At 32.3% G+C, this 16724-nt stretch overlaps 1 protein-coding gene across 4 annotated transcripts in view; it reads right to left on the reverse strand.

Annotated features, from left to right (window-relative positions):
- The window catches only part of LOC120776470 (IQ motif and SEC7 domain-containing protein 3), a 177401-nt gene that overhangs the window by 18989 nt on the left and 141688 nt on the right, over positions 1-16724 (reverse strand). The window contains exon 1 of one of the 4 annotated variants that reach the window (XM_040107141.1): positions 2450-2847. The exons of the other annotated variants lie outside the window; for them this stretch is intronic. Within the exon in view, the coding sequence (XP_039963075.1) occupies positions 2450-2667 (218 nt within the window). The 5' untranslated portion in view covers positions 2668-2847. Of the gene's footprint in view, positions 1-2449; positions 2848-16724 lie in introns of those variants that run through there. 4 annotated transcript variants of the gene reach the window in all.

The following is a 16724-nucleotide window of genomic DNA, read 5'->3' on the forward strand; positions in this document are numbered from 1 at the left end:
AGTTACAGCTTGCACGGACAGACAGGCAGACAGACAGAAATCCGGTTTTCAACTTTTCTCATCACCCTGATCATTTATATACCTTTATATATAACCCTCTATCTATCTAGATTAGTTTTAGGTGGCACGTACAACCGTTAGGTGAAGAAAGTATAATACTTTGTAGCAATTGGTTGCATGAGTATAAAAATGGAATGGAGCAACAAAAAATTTGTCAAGGTTTACTAAAATAAATTATTGAAATTTTTCTTCTGAAAATTGAAGCGACATTTTTATATACATATACATATGTATAGTATATCTATGTCCTTTTAAGTCGGTATCACTGCTACCAATAAATTTCTAAATAATAATTTGCTTCTTAATTTCTGATATATATTTATATTTTTGTAGTAGCAATTTAAAAACATTTTACATACATACATATATTAAAATAACATTTTTTTGTAGGTCTGCTAAGAAGAAATTACGAAACAAATAAAAATAATAAATAAATAAAATTCACTCTACTCTAATAGAGTATATACTTACATACATACATTGATATTTGTGAATTTGCTTGTGTTCTCCGTATCCGCATTAGAGGCAAACAAATATAATTAGAGAAAGGAAAATTCTTTTGCCACACACAGCAAGGCATATTTGAGCAGTTACATATGTACATAAGAACGTTTGTATGAATGCATGTATGCATTTATGACGATCTGCGCTCCTATTAATATGCAACAAGTTGCAGTTGCCACTAGTTGATGAACTTTGAAGCGCACCGCAAGACGCGCGCCATCGTCATACATTTAACTTACTCTTATGCATACAAATAGAAATGGACTTACAAACACACACAAATTAATTGGCGTGTGAATCCAAATACCTCAAAAGTAAATCGGAAATTGCTATTAGAAAACCTTTACTTATACAGTAACTCTATATTTACACATTAAATATATGTATGTACATATATACCACATTTATTTATGTACATATAGTATATACATAAGGAGTATGTATTGCATGTCGGCAGTAATTTACTTTGAACTTTTAACTTTGACGACTGTCATGGATAACGCGATGAACTATTTTGTATGGAGTACAAAGTATAAATATTAAATGGCATATTGTAAACATATTATATTTTGTATGTATTATTGTAATACAGTAATTATTTTTAATAGCGAAATTACTTTCTTTGTTATATAAATATAATTATATTTCACAACGGATATTAAAAACGCAAAAATGTCAATGAAATAAAATGTAATATTGATTGGTTCAAAGTTGAAAAAAAATCATTAGCATTTTTAACATTGTATACGTATGCACGTAATGGTCCAATACTAACGCAAAAAATTGATAAAAAGCGGAATATCGTATATGCATTTGATTACTGTAAAAATTTCAGAAAAGCGCTTTAAAGTGTCCAAAGATGAAAATGAAAGCATTTGAAAGATGTTCCAGAATTGATGCTAAAATTCTAATCAGAGATAGAAGAGTTTTAAATATTTTTCGATTGCCTAATTACACCTACGGACGAAGAGACCCCATGTTTCGAAGCTGGAGTTTACTAAGTACATATGTATATCAATTTTTCAACCTTTCATGCCCAATGTTCCCTATAGAAAACTCGATTTCTCTGCCTTAATCTGTTACTTATGGAAAGAGGATAAACACAAACAGCTATTAATTGGTATTAAAGTTGTCGCTTTTATAAAAATAACGAAAATTTTACCAAATTATGATTATTTTAATTTAATAAATTAGGTAGTCCTATGACGCATATAAAATAAAATATTTTGGTCCAAAGGTTTACTCTTCGAGGAAAGTTATGCTAATAATTTTATGCAGACTTCTTAACCTAACATTCTACATTCTTAGTAATGTTTCGACCGTTTTCTGTTAATGTTAAACATAATATTTTTTTAATATTGTGGCACCAGTCTTAAAACAAAATAATATTTCGCTGCAACAACCGCTATTTGAATAGAAGAGGATTACAAACAATTGTAGACATACGTGTATGTTTGTATGTATTCAACACTGCCAAAACACACTCATCCTAAAAGTAGGCACCTATTTGGTCGCACCACCAAAATGTCTCAAAGGATTACGCTAGCACAGTGCTGCCAAACAAAATCACCTATGTGTCAACATTTCAACTGAAAATATGTGTCTTGCAGCAGAGAACCATTTTGGTGTTTGTTAATGAGAATATAAATGAAGACGCTCAAAAAATGCACAAAAGAAAACAACAATTTAAGACAGCTGTATATTTTTGAAAGGAGGAAAGCGTTCTGCGTGTTTACAAGCCTAAAAAGGAGTGACAATGACTACACAAATTTTGGGTTTTATGTTTATAATTTGTTTTTTAGTTTTTTTTTCACCTAATTGTAAACACGCATACAATAATAGCGTATTTTTTATTTCTTGCTTTTGGTTCTTTTTACTTGCTTACCTCACTGTCGTAACGTGATGCGATGTATGGGTGCGCGTCTCTTTGTGTCGTGTCGAGTAACTGACAACAGTCACGTGACGTGTCGCGGTGCGCACCACACGTCGAACTCGGCTGCGACCGTCGCCGACAACAACAACAATCGGCGGCGGTTTCTCATTACCATATTGTAGGAAGGATTCGGAATTGCCTTTACTTTCATACAACTCGGTTTCGGACATAGTCACAACACCGCAGCTGGTTAGGAAGTGCAATTTGGTTTGGTCGTTTCCTTTAGTCGTTTAATCAAATGTCTTTAGTTCGGGTGTAATTTTATTGGCGTACTATGTTATGTTGTTGTTGCTTTTTTTATTTTTGTAATAATTTATTTACACTGTTCGTTTAGTTTTGACTTTATATTTAATTTTCTTTTGTTTTACATACACTTCCTTTATCTTTGGTTTTGTTGTTGTTTTTGTTTCTTAACTTATGTTTATTTTTCCACTTTTTTCGTCTTTCTTTTTGCTCGTTTTCAATTCGTATTTGTTCGTGAAATATTTACTGTTTTTGCTTTCGTTTTTGCAATTGTTAACTTTTCGCACATTTTATTAGATTCCATGATCTATTTACGCAAATCCGACATTTTTATAAAAGATTAGATTAGATTTTCAAATTATGAAAGTAAGAGAAAATTGTTAATTTGTATTGTTTTTGTTGCTTTGTTGTGAATATTAAATTGGCAAATCAGGCGGTTGTGGTCGTGATTGTTGTATTTTCACAGCATGATTTGAAAATTGTTAACATATTGTTGATATTGCAACGGTTGTGTAGTCACATGAGAGGTGATAATTTTTTTGTGTTTACTAACTTAAAAAAAACGTAACAAAAAAAAAAACTTTTGGTTTTCACTTTTTCGATTATATTATCATCATAAATATATATACAATTTCTCTGTGTAGGGAACACTTAAAACAAAATACGAACAATAAAAAAAGTTCAAATGAATAAAATAAATCCTCTAACATGTATACTATATAAATGTGGAACTAAATATACATACTTGTATATCTTATGAATGAATATATATGAATATATTTTAAAACAATCTCATAAAAAATAAACAATTTTAAGAATTTTTTGCTGAAACAGAATTTTCAAAAATTTCCCACAATGTTCTTTAGACAGGTATTTAAATGAATTTCAAGACTATCTTCTTAGTCATTGGTTTTTAAATAATTTCTCGTGTTATTGAAGCAAACATCTCGAAAATTTTGTTCAAAGCAAGTTCTGTCGAACAAGTTTTTAAGGGATTATCTCAATGTGACCCTCCGAAAAATCACTGATTTTCGCGATTTTTCTTTTGTTTTATGTTGGAATTAACTAATCAGTCCCATTTTTTTACAAATAAATACATTCATGACGAATACAAAATCATTTTTTTTATCTTTATTTGTTGGGTGTATGATAAATTGTTCAAATAACACATAATTTTTCTGTATGATGTCCACGATTGCGGCCGCAATTTTTGTCTAAAACAAAATTTTTAAAAAGATTATTAATCTGTAGGAAAGTTGTTATTTTTTTTGGAATTTGACAAAATGGCGCGGTAGTAGAAAAAAATTTCACACCAAATTGGAACTAGATATCTTCAAAACTATTCCTTTGAGAGGAGAAACCGTTTTGAAAAACACCATTCTGAAAGAAACGCGTTTAAAGATTGTACCCTACTCTGAATGAATTTGAATTTCGATTTCAAAATTTGAGACAATGTTTGTTATAGTGTATACTATCCGATAATGCAACAAAAAAAAAAACGATTTCTCTAAAATTTCGTACTGAGACGATCCCTTAATAAACGATTTGCATCATATTCGGTAGGGTTTTGGATTCGATGAAAGCAAATATGGACCCATCAACGTGATGTAAACTGTGAAAAAGAAGTACTCTTACAAAAAACATCCCCCGAAAAACGTCTTTAAATTATCGAAATTGGTAAGTATGTATGTGAAGAATTCGGCAATAAGTACGATATCGATTTGAAGCCTAAAAGTCATGTACAATTTTGATTGAGCTGTTTTGGTGATACGTTGATCCTTAGTACGTAGGCATATCTCTTCTTTTAAGGCGTGTTTGATCGCAGGAATGTACAGAAGCATTAGCCAAAGGGTTTGGGTGATCTCGGTGTTTAGATATTATTTAATTCTGCTATCTTCTACTTCTTTCTTTACCTTATGAATACCAAGGTCGTTATGGATATTGTCGTTACGCATGTACCATGGTGAACACGTGATTGTTCTAAGCATTTTCGATTGGAACCTTTGTATTATATCAATATTAGTTGCACAGGTCGTACCCCACAGTTGAATGCCATACATACAAATCGACTTTATGACCGCATTATATAAAAGCACTTTGTGGTCTAGGCTAAGTTTAGAGTTTTTATTTTAAAGCCAATTTAAATTTGCAGCTCTAATCTTCATACATGTTATTTTACTAGAGATGTGTTTTCTCCACGTGAGCCTTCTATCTAGGTGAATACCACGATATGTGACTTCGTTCGCTTGGGGTACTAAAATATTGTTTATATGATAATATTATTTTACTGACGGGCACATTTTTGGTCTAAGCGAAAATGTAACATGCTGACTGCTCTGTTCATTCACATTTATTCGCCAGTTCGCTAGCCAATGTGGAAATTTTTTTATTTCAAAACTCTCAGATTATAAATTAAAAAATAAGAATTTCATCCAAACATTTTGGACTTGAGATTACAAAACAAAAAAAAGGAAGTCAAATATCAATTTAATTATTTTTTAATGCATTATTTGCAACTCTACTTATGGTACGTCTAACCCTTTATAAGAGTTAATAATGATGAACGAGGATAAAGGAAGAAATCAAACCAAATGACACTTGATTTCGGTTGGAATAATATGACAATTTATTTAAGACTTATTGTAGAAAGAAGAAGGGTAATTATTGATACTGTGAAAAGATATGGTTTTAAGAATTATGCAATCTAAATACATATACACCGTCTGCGAACCTGCGAAAAGCTATAATGGGATGACTTTTCAAACGATAGTTGAGTCCACGTAACCGGAACAGATTTGAATCTTTATTTGGACAAGAACAATTTGGAGGTCATTTCTTCAAATTATTAAGGAGTGATTTTAGGCGCTCCACCATTAAAAATATACAATTTTAAATCAATTTTCTCATCAATAGCTTCACAATTTTAGAACCACTATGTATGTTGTGGACTCGATACCAGTTGTTTCTGGCAGCGGTCGTTCAAGGATTAGGAATTAAAAAGCTTCGCTTATTTTTCGACAACAAAAAATTTCTTATAAGGTAACCATTTTCTATTTACAAAACTATTATCACCAAGTAGCTAGCAAAGTTTTCAGTGCCAATTATATGGTACATACTACATATGTACAGTTGTCCACAAAATAATAGGAGTGCCAATATGAAAAATGTGTTTGGCTGCATAACTTTTTTAAATCACATGTAAATGACGCGAAACAAGAATGGTACACATAACGGGGTACTAGCATTAAAATACGAAACAAATTTTTATTGTGATGATTGCTATTCTACTTCTGCTTTGCTAGTTCTCGGAGACACTTGTTATTGCTTTCCACAAAATAATAGGAGTGTTAGATATTTCGTTTTCAGAATAGTCCTTAACATAAAAAATATGTAGTTTTATAATCTAGCAGCATTTTTAATTAGTTATTATTTTATTTAATCATTGGATTTTTCTCCACTGGGTTGAGGAAAGCATTGTACAGAGGAAAAGCGGAAACGGTAAAAAAAATTGAGAAAACTAGGAAATACTTATAAAGAGATCCAAGAAATCGTAAAATGATCTCCTCAAATGGTAGCCTTAAATTAAAGAAACAAAAATGAAACTCGTAGACAAAAGCGCAAAACATCCACTGAAGACGATCGCAATATAGTACGCTACTGCAAAATTAATCCTTTTGCTTCAGCCAGGAGCATCCATGACGAACTAAATTTGTCAGTTAATACTGAAACTGTTCGTAGGCATTTGGAGCAGAACAAATTATTTGCCAGAAGTCCACGTAAAATACCCCCATTAAAACAGAAGCACAAGAAAGCCCGTATACAATTTGCAAAAGGGCATGGCTCCTGACCCGCGTCTAAGCGGCGAAACATATTGTGGTCAGACGAATCCAAAGTTGAGTTATTTGGTAGTACAAGATCTAGGAACTTTGTCCGACATCCCCCTAACTCAGAATATAATCCCCGGTTTACCACAAAAACCGTTATACGAGTACATACCGATGCCAAATCACGGTACGCGGTCGTTTTTCACATTGTGGTGTTCGTCCAATTAATTTAATTAATTCGTCCAATTCACTTACGTGAAGGCATTATGGACCAAAGGGCATATGTCAAAATATTATATGAGGTAATGTTGACACATCCCTCATGGAATATGCCATTGATATGGGTATATCAACAGGATAATTACCCTAAACATACTAACAAGTGCGCAAAAAAATGGTTTAGGGCCAACGGAATTGATGTTATGTGGTGACCTGCTCAGTCTCCTGACCTCAACCCCATTCAAAACCTGTGGACACATATCAAGAAGAAAGTAGCTGAAGAGAAACGAACCAATTCGAGGGATTTATGACAAGTAGTGAAAGAGGCTTGGAAAGGAATACCTATAAAACGTTGCCAGGATCTCATAGACTCCATGCCTCGGAGATGTGATGCTGTGTTAAAAAAATCGATGTTATTCAATGAAATATTAATTATTTTAATATTCTGTGAAACTTTGGAACCATTGTACTATATATTAAAATTATAGAACGGTCCCGTATTACATAAAATACTCCTATTTTTTTGTGGAACTAGTTTTTTAGTTTACTTGATATAAACTGCGATATAAAATTTTTTTATGTTTAATTGAAATATGTGAAATCTGGAAATATTAATAGATCTTTAGGAAATTACATTGTGCAAAAATTTTGAAAAAAAAAAAAACATTTTTCTTAATGAAAATTAACAATTCGTTTTTCTCATGTGGTCACTCCTATTTTTTTGTGGACAACTGTATGTACGTTGACTTTTTATTTATTCAAAACTCTTCCCAAACGGTTTAGATAAGTTTGCTTTTTCAGAAACGTTCAACGCAGTAAATTTGTTTTAACAACAAGTAGCATGAGTCACACGACTCCATATTCATATATGTATGTATATACATTTCAATATTTACTCTAAAAAATTACGAAAATATCCAGATCTTAGAAGGTAAGCGAATGAATCACAGCTTTGCAACTTTTACCAGCGCGACACTCGGAAACACTAGGTTATAGGAAGAGAGATAGATGACAAGAGAGAGGCGGTAAACGCGACATGCATCATTGCGCTACCAACCAAGCAATAAGCTGAAAATTAAGCGTACACACATATACTCCTATAAATATACATATGTACATATGTATATCTATGTACATAATTCAAGTCATGGTGGGGTGTTAATTACAAAATCACTGCTGCAAAACTTGAAATGCCTAAAACAGCTAATGAAATAAGAATACCTACATATGTACATACAAATGTACACATGTCAGTCTGTACACATGCATATACATATGTAAATTTCTTGTAAGTTAAATGGTTTAAAAGTTGTTACTTTTATTATTTTAGCGTAGGCAACAAAAACAAACTTGTACAAGTAATTATAGTTAGCTATTTTAATTTTTGAAAACATACATACACACACAAACACGCGCATAAATGTATTTGTACAATTCTATACATGTACATACATACATACATATATGTATGTGGTGGTCGCCGTTAATGTCAAAGCACATGGCTGGCTGTCTTTACATAAGCGCTTGCTTACTTAGCGCTACTCATGCGTTTGAGACTTTTCATATTTTAATGCAACAAAGCAAATAAGTGCATTGTTGTGTATAATGTGCATTTTATATACATATGTACATATGCAAATGCGAAACCAATAATGCATAAAAAAATTAGCAGTAACACTTTGCTTTGAATTCAGTTGCATACAGTAGCGGCAAGCTACGAAACAGCAAAATCAATTTTATTAGTTATATTAGCCAACTAATATTAATACTTTGTGGCATCAGCAAATAGATATATGTAGAGTAAGGAGTAAATTTTTTCTTAATAAAGGCAACAACAACCGATGAGTCGACGTTACGAGTTTTCGAGAGAAAAATTCTGCGAAAGATTTATGGTCCTTTGCGCATTGGCCACGGCGAATATCGCATTCGATGGAACGATGAGCTGTACGAGATATACGACGACATTGACATAGTTCAGCCAATTAAAAGACAGCGGCTACGCTGGCTACGTCATGTTGACCGGATGGATGAAAACACTCCAGCTCTGAAAGTATTCGACGCAGTACCCGCCGGGGGAATCAGAGGAAGAGGAAGACCTCCACTCCGTTGGAAGGACCAAGTGGAGAAGGACCTGACTTCGCTTGGAATATCCAATTGACGCCACGTAGCGAAAAGAAGAAAAGACTGGCGCGCTGTTGTTAAGTCGGCTATAATCGCGTAAGCGGTGTCTACGCCAATTAAGAAGAAGAATAAAAGCAATTATAGGTTTATAAAAAAACATATCATATTTACCAGTTTGCCTACGTATGAGGGCAGTCTAATAATTAATTGTTCTTCATTATTTCTGTCCGTTGGCCACACCATCGTTTGAGAAATTTACTATTTAAAAATTCTTTTGTTAATAACAATCTGCCTAACTGCTAGTTTTATTTTCCCCGGTGCCCTCCAAGGAATTTAGAAAAATAGGGAAACTAAATTCAAGGCTTTTGTATACTGTATGTCCCTTTCGATGACGGCCGTCAAAAATTGGTTTATTCAAAATCCGTAAGCAACTATCTATATTTCGAGTATGAAAATGTTAACGTATTTATAGATTTTTTACGGAAAATATCGAAATATTTATTTTCTACCATCCAAATTGCCTGTTGATTTTTTTGACTAAGTTAAAATCCATAAACAAATAGCTAAATATATATCGAATATCGATAAATGTACTAGATTTATCGTTATATTTTAAACAAAGTCATTTAAATTTTTTTGGGTAATTCAGTAACTTAATGGTTGGACTAGAAGACAACTCTTCTATACAGCATAGATAATAATACTTTAGTTTAGAAGACCATCGTTTTTATTAGTTCTTAATAACGTTTTTGCAAATTGTTTTTGTGAAGAATTAATATTTGTATTGTAATAAATTTTTTTTTTATTTTATACTTATTTACACTGTATTCTTGCAAATTAATTAACAAACCAAAAAGTTGTATTTTTAATTGTTTATTATTTCTTATGGCTTTCATTTTACTTGGTTTAAGCACTGAACTGCAGTGGGCGATCAAGAAGAATATTCTTAGTTTTCGAAAACCCCGAACTAATAAAATCTATGTGTGCTTTGTGCACTGAAGTCGTCAACAATCCATTGGTTATCATAAGCACAGTTAAGTTAATAAATATGAAATTAAATTAGCAAACAAAAACTTGTTTTCGCGTACTCTCAAACATACATGTACATATCTATATATAAGTATATACTTATGTGTATATGTGTGCAAGTTCGTCTCAAGTTGGCAACTTTTTGTGTAGGAATTCCAGTTAAGGATTACATATTAAGTATTTTTCGTTTTTATAAGCTTACCACCGTAAGCTATTACATGCTTTTCGACATTTTAAATGGCACATACAAATATACATAGTCTGTATTTTCATAAATAATTTTATATATGTATGTATGTACATACATATGTAGGTGTGCATATGTACATATATGTCTCAATACCCGTGCTTGTTTGTGTACTCATAATTGTTTATATGGCATGAAGTTGTGTAGGCGCGAGTTCATCAGTCTGAATCGCCTGCCAGTCACCGATTTGAAGTGGAATTAGTTTTCGAAAGTTTGGTTGTTTTTTAAAAGCTAGTAAGCAGTGGGGAAGGCTTTACAATCCAGCGCCCGACATGCTTCATATGTTGCGAGAGGTTGGAAAGTTTTATTGTTTTCATTATATACATATTAATTCGTATTTTTTTTTTGCGGATAAACGTAGAATGTATGCTTTCTTTAATTATTTCTTTAGCGATTGGAAATAAGTATGTATCTACGCCACAAAAAACGGCACAAACATACATAGTACGTATATATGTATGTATGTGGTGGGGAGCTAAAAAGCGTTTAAACGCACTGTAGTGTGAAGTAAACACACACATACTCATATAAACAAACACTCCCACATATCTAAATATACTAACATATGTATGTATGTGCGTGGGTAAGCATAGCTTGGCGCTACCCCCTATTCTCAAGCAACTTTTAACATTTAAATCCCATTTATTACTGTTATTCGAAACGGTGTGCTCCCAGCGGCATGTTTGTTGTTGCAGCCATTACTTCAAAGCAACTTGGCATAGAATATCATAAATAATTCAATTATTTAATAAAGAGTGGAAAACGCTTCAACGAATTTAATTATATAATTGACTCTTAAAAATGTGTTGATGTTGTTGTAGTGTGAAATTTCTCAAGTTTGTTGGCCGAGCAAAAAGTTTATAATTTCAAGAAATTTAAGACTTTTTGTTTCGCATTTTTCTTGTTGTTGCTGGGGGGTGCCAATGTTAATTATAGGTAATTTTTTTGCCAAATAAATTTTTATTACATACTTATGTATGTATGTACAAGGTGTGTTCCACAGTAAACAAGACTTTTTGAATCTAGCGCCCCCTGGTGGCGGCATCTATGTATATGTCGACTGGTGCGTTAGAATCTGCTATCTTTATCGATTGTCCAGTGAGAATTTCAGGACATTTCATCGATTGGAAGTGAAGTTATTGCGTTTTAAGTGTCACTATGTTTGTGTTATCGGTGCGAAAAAGAGCTTCGAACAAAGAGCCAACATTAAATTTTGTTTTAAAATTGGTAAACTTTTTACCGAAACGTTTCAATTGATGAAACAAGTTTATAGCGATGATTACCTATCACGTAACAGAGTGCACGAGCGGTTTCAATGTTTTCAAAGTGGTCCTGAGGACATAAATGACGATAAAAAATCAGCCGAAATTATCATTGAAATTCATGGAAATGGAATTGAACATCTCCAAAACATCGATTTATCGCATTTTGACCGAATATTTGGGCTTACGAAAGGTGTATGCACGGTTTGCTCCGCACAAATTGACTGACGACTAAAATTTGCTCAGAAACCAACATCGATTCGACGCTTGTGACCGATTATTTGACCATAATTTTTTGCGTCCGCGAACGTGTATAGATGGTATTTGATAAAATAAAATCTATGAAAATTTCATACAGCCTTACTTAAAAATCCGAATATCTCGAGAAGTATTAACGATACGTGATTTTGACCTCGGACCTTTTTTGTAGCAAATAAAATTTTCTACAAGTTTGTCATGTACATTTTTTCTATAGCTCTTGTCATTTACGAGATATATACAAAATTACGAATTACGTGGAAAAATCACGGTGTGAGTTTCGACTTTGTCGATTTGGGCACTATGGTAGAGTGTTCAATTCTGAGGAATATGTGTCGAAAGTCAAAGCGATGCCATAAACAGTCTCTGAGCTATAGAAATTTAAAGATACAAAATCACGATTGTCGTGTATTTTCAATGAAAAATTTTTACATGCCTTGGTCCAGTCCTTAATGTTAATATTAAGGCCTCAAATTTTCAGAGAATTTTTTTTAGGGTATTTCCAAGGAAATTTCATGATGGGATTGAAAAAAAAAATGAATAGTTAAAAAAAAACACCCTAATATACATATATACATTAATCAAAACTTATCAGGGTTACCCGATTAAAGCGAATTGAAATGTTTTATGAGGGTATCAGGTTTTTGAACCAATAGTGCAAAATACAGTGATTGTAATTATACCAAATACGAAAATATTTTACTACAATTGTATTTTAAATTTACCGTTTCAGTTTTTCATGAATTCCATATATCAAAAAGTTGTATCAGTTTCCAGAGTATAATTAGTTGTCTTTGAGCATTTTTGAACAATTTCTCCAAACGAACTTATGTAGTATTTTTTCAAGTATATTTAGTTCTCTATAACATAATGGGGGGTTCAAAGCAAAATACATTTCTTTAAAAGACTTTGGGTGTTTCAAGATACCCTCTACTATTTCGAAAACACTTCGTTAAATGTTAAATACTTCAAGTATCAAAAATCACAAATCAACACTTCGAATCGTTCCAAATCTATTGTTTTATTCTGGCGAGTTTGGCATGAAAAATAAATAAATACAAAAATATATTAATGAATAAAAAATATAAAAAACACACAAATTTCCTGCAGGCAGAACTAAAAAAAAGTGAAAAATTATAATTTCCTACCGCTGTAAAATAAAAAAGTGTAAGTGAAAACTCCTAATATAAATTTCAAATCAGATTCATCTAATTCTGCTGCGATGTAATCGGGAGCAAAGAGGAAGAAAAATGCAGCAAAGTTAATAAGAAAGAGTACGCACAAATAAATAAATAAAGAAGTAGGTAAATAGCCACTTTTCACTTGTACTCACACATACGCATATTTTTGTAAAAGGGTATGTACATATACATATATTGGTAGAACCATATAGCACTTGCCAAACATTGTTGTTGCTGGCGCTGTCAGCAGTGCAAATGAATAGAAATTTCTAAAGAGATTACATTTGCTGAGCGACACCAAAGCCAAAAGTCGACTTGAATGAATAGACAAATATTAAAAAAATGTATAAAAATTAGAAGCAGAAGAGTTAAAAGTGAGAGAAAAAAGCTATAAACCATAAACACACATAAACAAACATACGAGTGTAATTTAAGACGTTAATTGGCGCAAAAGACAGTTGGCAAGTCGGTCGCGAGTTAGCTGGCTGTGTTGTTGCTCTTGTTATTGTTGTTTTTGTATGTCGCCACACGTCGCATTGCTTCATTGAAATCCATATTGGATATTTAAATTTTGTGGTCATTGCATACATGCATTTCTATACACATATGTATGCATGTCTGAAAAGTTTAACTATGCAAAACAACAACAATTTTGCTCAGTACGCGCCAAGCGTTTTCTGGGTCAACGTGACAGTGCGGTTGAAGCGAAAAACTAAACATATGTGTATAATATGTATATGTACAGACATACATATGCATACGTATATGTACATATGTATGAGCATTTATAGAAGTATAAAAGTGAATATTGGTGTCACACATTAGCCAAACTGCCAAGCAGCAACATACTAAGTTACAGGCAAACAAACCAGCAACACTATCAACAACAGCAACTTAAACAATACCACCGGATTCACGGCGCTGTCGGATCACTACGCTGACTAGTCAGCCACTCACTTATAGCAGGAACAGCGAAAAACGCTACTCCCTTCCTCAGTTGCCGTCCGCAGAATGCAAAATGTGCCAAAAGTTGAGCCCGTAGAAATCAGTCATCTTTGTTTGTTTTCAATTGAACAATGTTGCCATAGCTCAATACGCATATATAGTTTTGTACACATCTAAGTTTTCAATTACAATTTTTCATAATATAAAATGTCAAAAGTGAAAAACTATTAAAAATAGTTTATATATTTATTAATAATAGCATTCGACTCTGATTTTGAGTTAGTTTAAGAAATTTTCAAACATATTGAAGATAATTTTTATAATTACTACAGTATATCGAGAGTGGCAACCCTGCGTTGTGAGAGAGCAATCAGCGGACACGTTTCCACGGCAAAAATCCAAATACCGTGGAAATCTACGGTATCCTATGTTAAAGCGGAAGGTAGAAGCGGTGTTGGCTGATCATTAACATTGCGCTCATAAGATATGTAGGTCGTATCAGCTGATTCGGGCCACGGGTTTACGGAACTCGCTGTTTGCGCTCTTAGACAGCTCATCATTGGAACAAAAGTATCTGTTGTTGTTTTTGCTGTTATTATAGCAATAGCAATAACTTTTGCCAAAACAATTGAGAAATACATTTTAGCAGGATTTTTAGTTAAACTTGATGAGTATTTGCAACAAATCGCTTATTAGGCTTAGGTTAAGTTTGATGAGCTTCAATTTGTTGTTGCGACGCGGCCCAGTTGCCGTAGCAATTAATGAATCAGTTATTCTATAAAAATGAGACATTTTACATTATACATACATACAAATATGTTTAATTTTCAGCTTAGAGTGTAAACGTATAAAAATGCACAACAGGGTGTTCGTTATTTCTCAAGTTGATTTTTTTTTGCAAAAGCCATCCGAAGTGACAGTTTTTATTCAACATAAACAAGCAATTTATATTCAATTTAAGCCGTGTCTAAATCATGTTTTTCTTACGTTTAGTATGTACATGTATCATGGAATGTTTTTAATATTTTGGATTTAACAAGTAAGCCTATATTCTGAAAAGTGACATTCTAGTAGAAAATTTTACAAATAATTCAGTAACTGATCATTCGTACAATACCATGTCGTATGAGAAACACAAAATTTACAAGACACTCTTACTACGAATGCTCATTTGACACATATGTAATAGTGGAGCGCCGTAGGGTTTATACCTCGGAATTCAGGGCCAGTCAATGAATCTTTACAAAACTTTGGAAATGTGTTTTTAATAGTATATAGAAAAATGTTCAAAAAAATATTTTGTGCGATCTCAATTTTTTAATTATTACGAGTATTATAAATAATTATTAATTTTTTGGAGTTTTCACTGATTTATAATAGTTTAAAACTATATTTTAAAAAGAAGAGCTTTTACAAACTTGATCTTAATCTTAAGAGACTACAGGTAAAAAACGAAGGTCGGGGAGGGGAATAGAGGAGACAACAGCAGCTGTTAAGTGTTGTTAATGCGGGCCCTAACAGAATAGTACACGTGGCAACGTGCTAGGCTTAATACGTAGCTGTTGTTGTTCGCTCCGAAAAAAAATATTTTCTAATTATTGCTTATTTACAATTAATATATATATTGTTGTGCAGTGAGCGGGATAAAAATTAATAACTGAACATTACTGAGTTTTAGAAAGTTTGAAAATAGTGGCATAGATAGTAAGGATTTGTTTTTTATAGTGAATACTCAATCGTATATTTTATAATAGAACGATTTTGAAAATTAGAATGTAATAGTAAAATTTAATAATATAAATCAATCTTTATGATATAAAGGTTAGTTATTAATATTAGTACCTAATATTTGTTGTTACGCCACGTATAAAAAATGAGTGAACCATCGAATAGTGATAATATAAGTAATGATTGAATTATTCTCTGAACTAGGAGATATTATAAAAGTCACTAGAAGAATATCAACACTGAAAGCTGCTTCTGCGGAAAGAGCGGATGAACTTAGTATTTAAATACTCGCGAATTTGTCTACGTGCATTCAGTATGCAGACAAAAATATATCAATAACGGGTGTAATTCTTATTTAAAAAAAAAAAAAACACCACACCAGCATGCTCTCCACCTAAAAAAAAAACTTCGAGCGGCTACTTCGATTGATTTTGATTGGAAAAATAGGTGCTTTTTATGTAAAAAAAGAAGCGGATGAAATGGAGGAAAAAAGAAAATCCAAATCGTCAAGACAACAAATCAGCTACGTAACTACTTCTGACTTCAAGAAAACGATATTAAATTTGATAAGTGAAGAGAGAAGTGAATATTGTCGCAATATCCATAAAATAATTGTAGGCGTGTTAGATTTCGTAGCTCAGGAAGCTAAGTATCATGTGGAAAGAAAAAAATTCATCCAGTCACAATACAAGTAGATGCAGCAATGGAGCAGATTTCCAAATATATTGAAGAAAACGATGACTGTCAGTTTTCACTGGCAGAATTAAAAAGTATTGTAACAATTGACCATATTCCTGACGATAGAACAATAAAAATGAGGTTAACGAATCATTATGAGGATAATATTGTATTCTCCAGTAAATTTGGATGCAATACAATAATATGTTTTAAAAAACAACAATACGAAAAAAAAAATCGAGATCGGCCAATTTTTTTTTAACTGTTTTATTTGAGGTTTTAATAATGCAGTCAAACACTTGTTATACGGATTTATGACTGTCCCTGGGTTCCGAGATTTTACTATTTTTATGCCTTACGGCGCTCCACTACAAGTACAATTGCGTACAACTTTTAAAGAAATCACTTTGCGGAAAAATAAGAGTGTTAAATTTTGTATTAGAATATGCTCTTTTCAAATTTGAAGTTTATTTGATTTGGAGATAAAAAACT

Source organism: Bactrocera tryoni, chromosome 5 (assembly GCF_016617805.1).
Source record: "Bactrocera tryoni isolate S06 chromosome 5, CSIRO_BtryS06_freeze2, whole genome shotgun sequence".
Taxonomy (NCBI): domain Eukaryota; kingdom Metazoa; phylum Arthropoda; class Insecta; order Diptera; family Tephritidae; genus Bactrocera; species Bactrocera tryoni.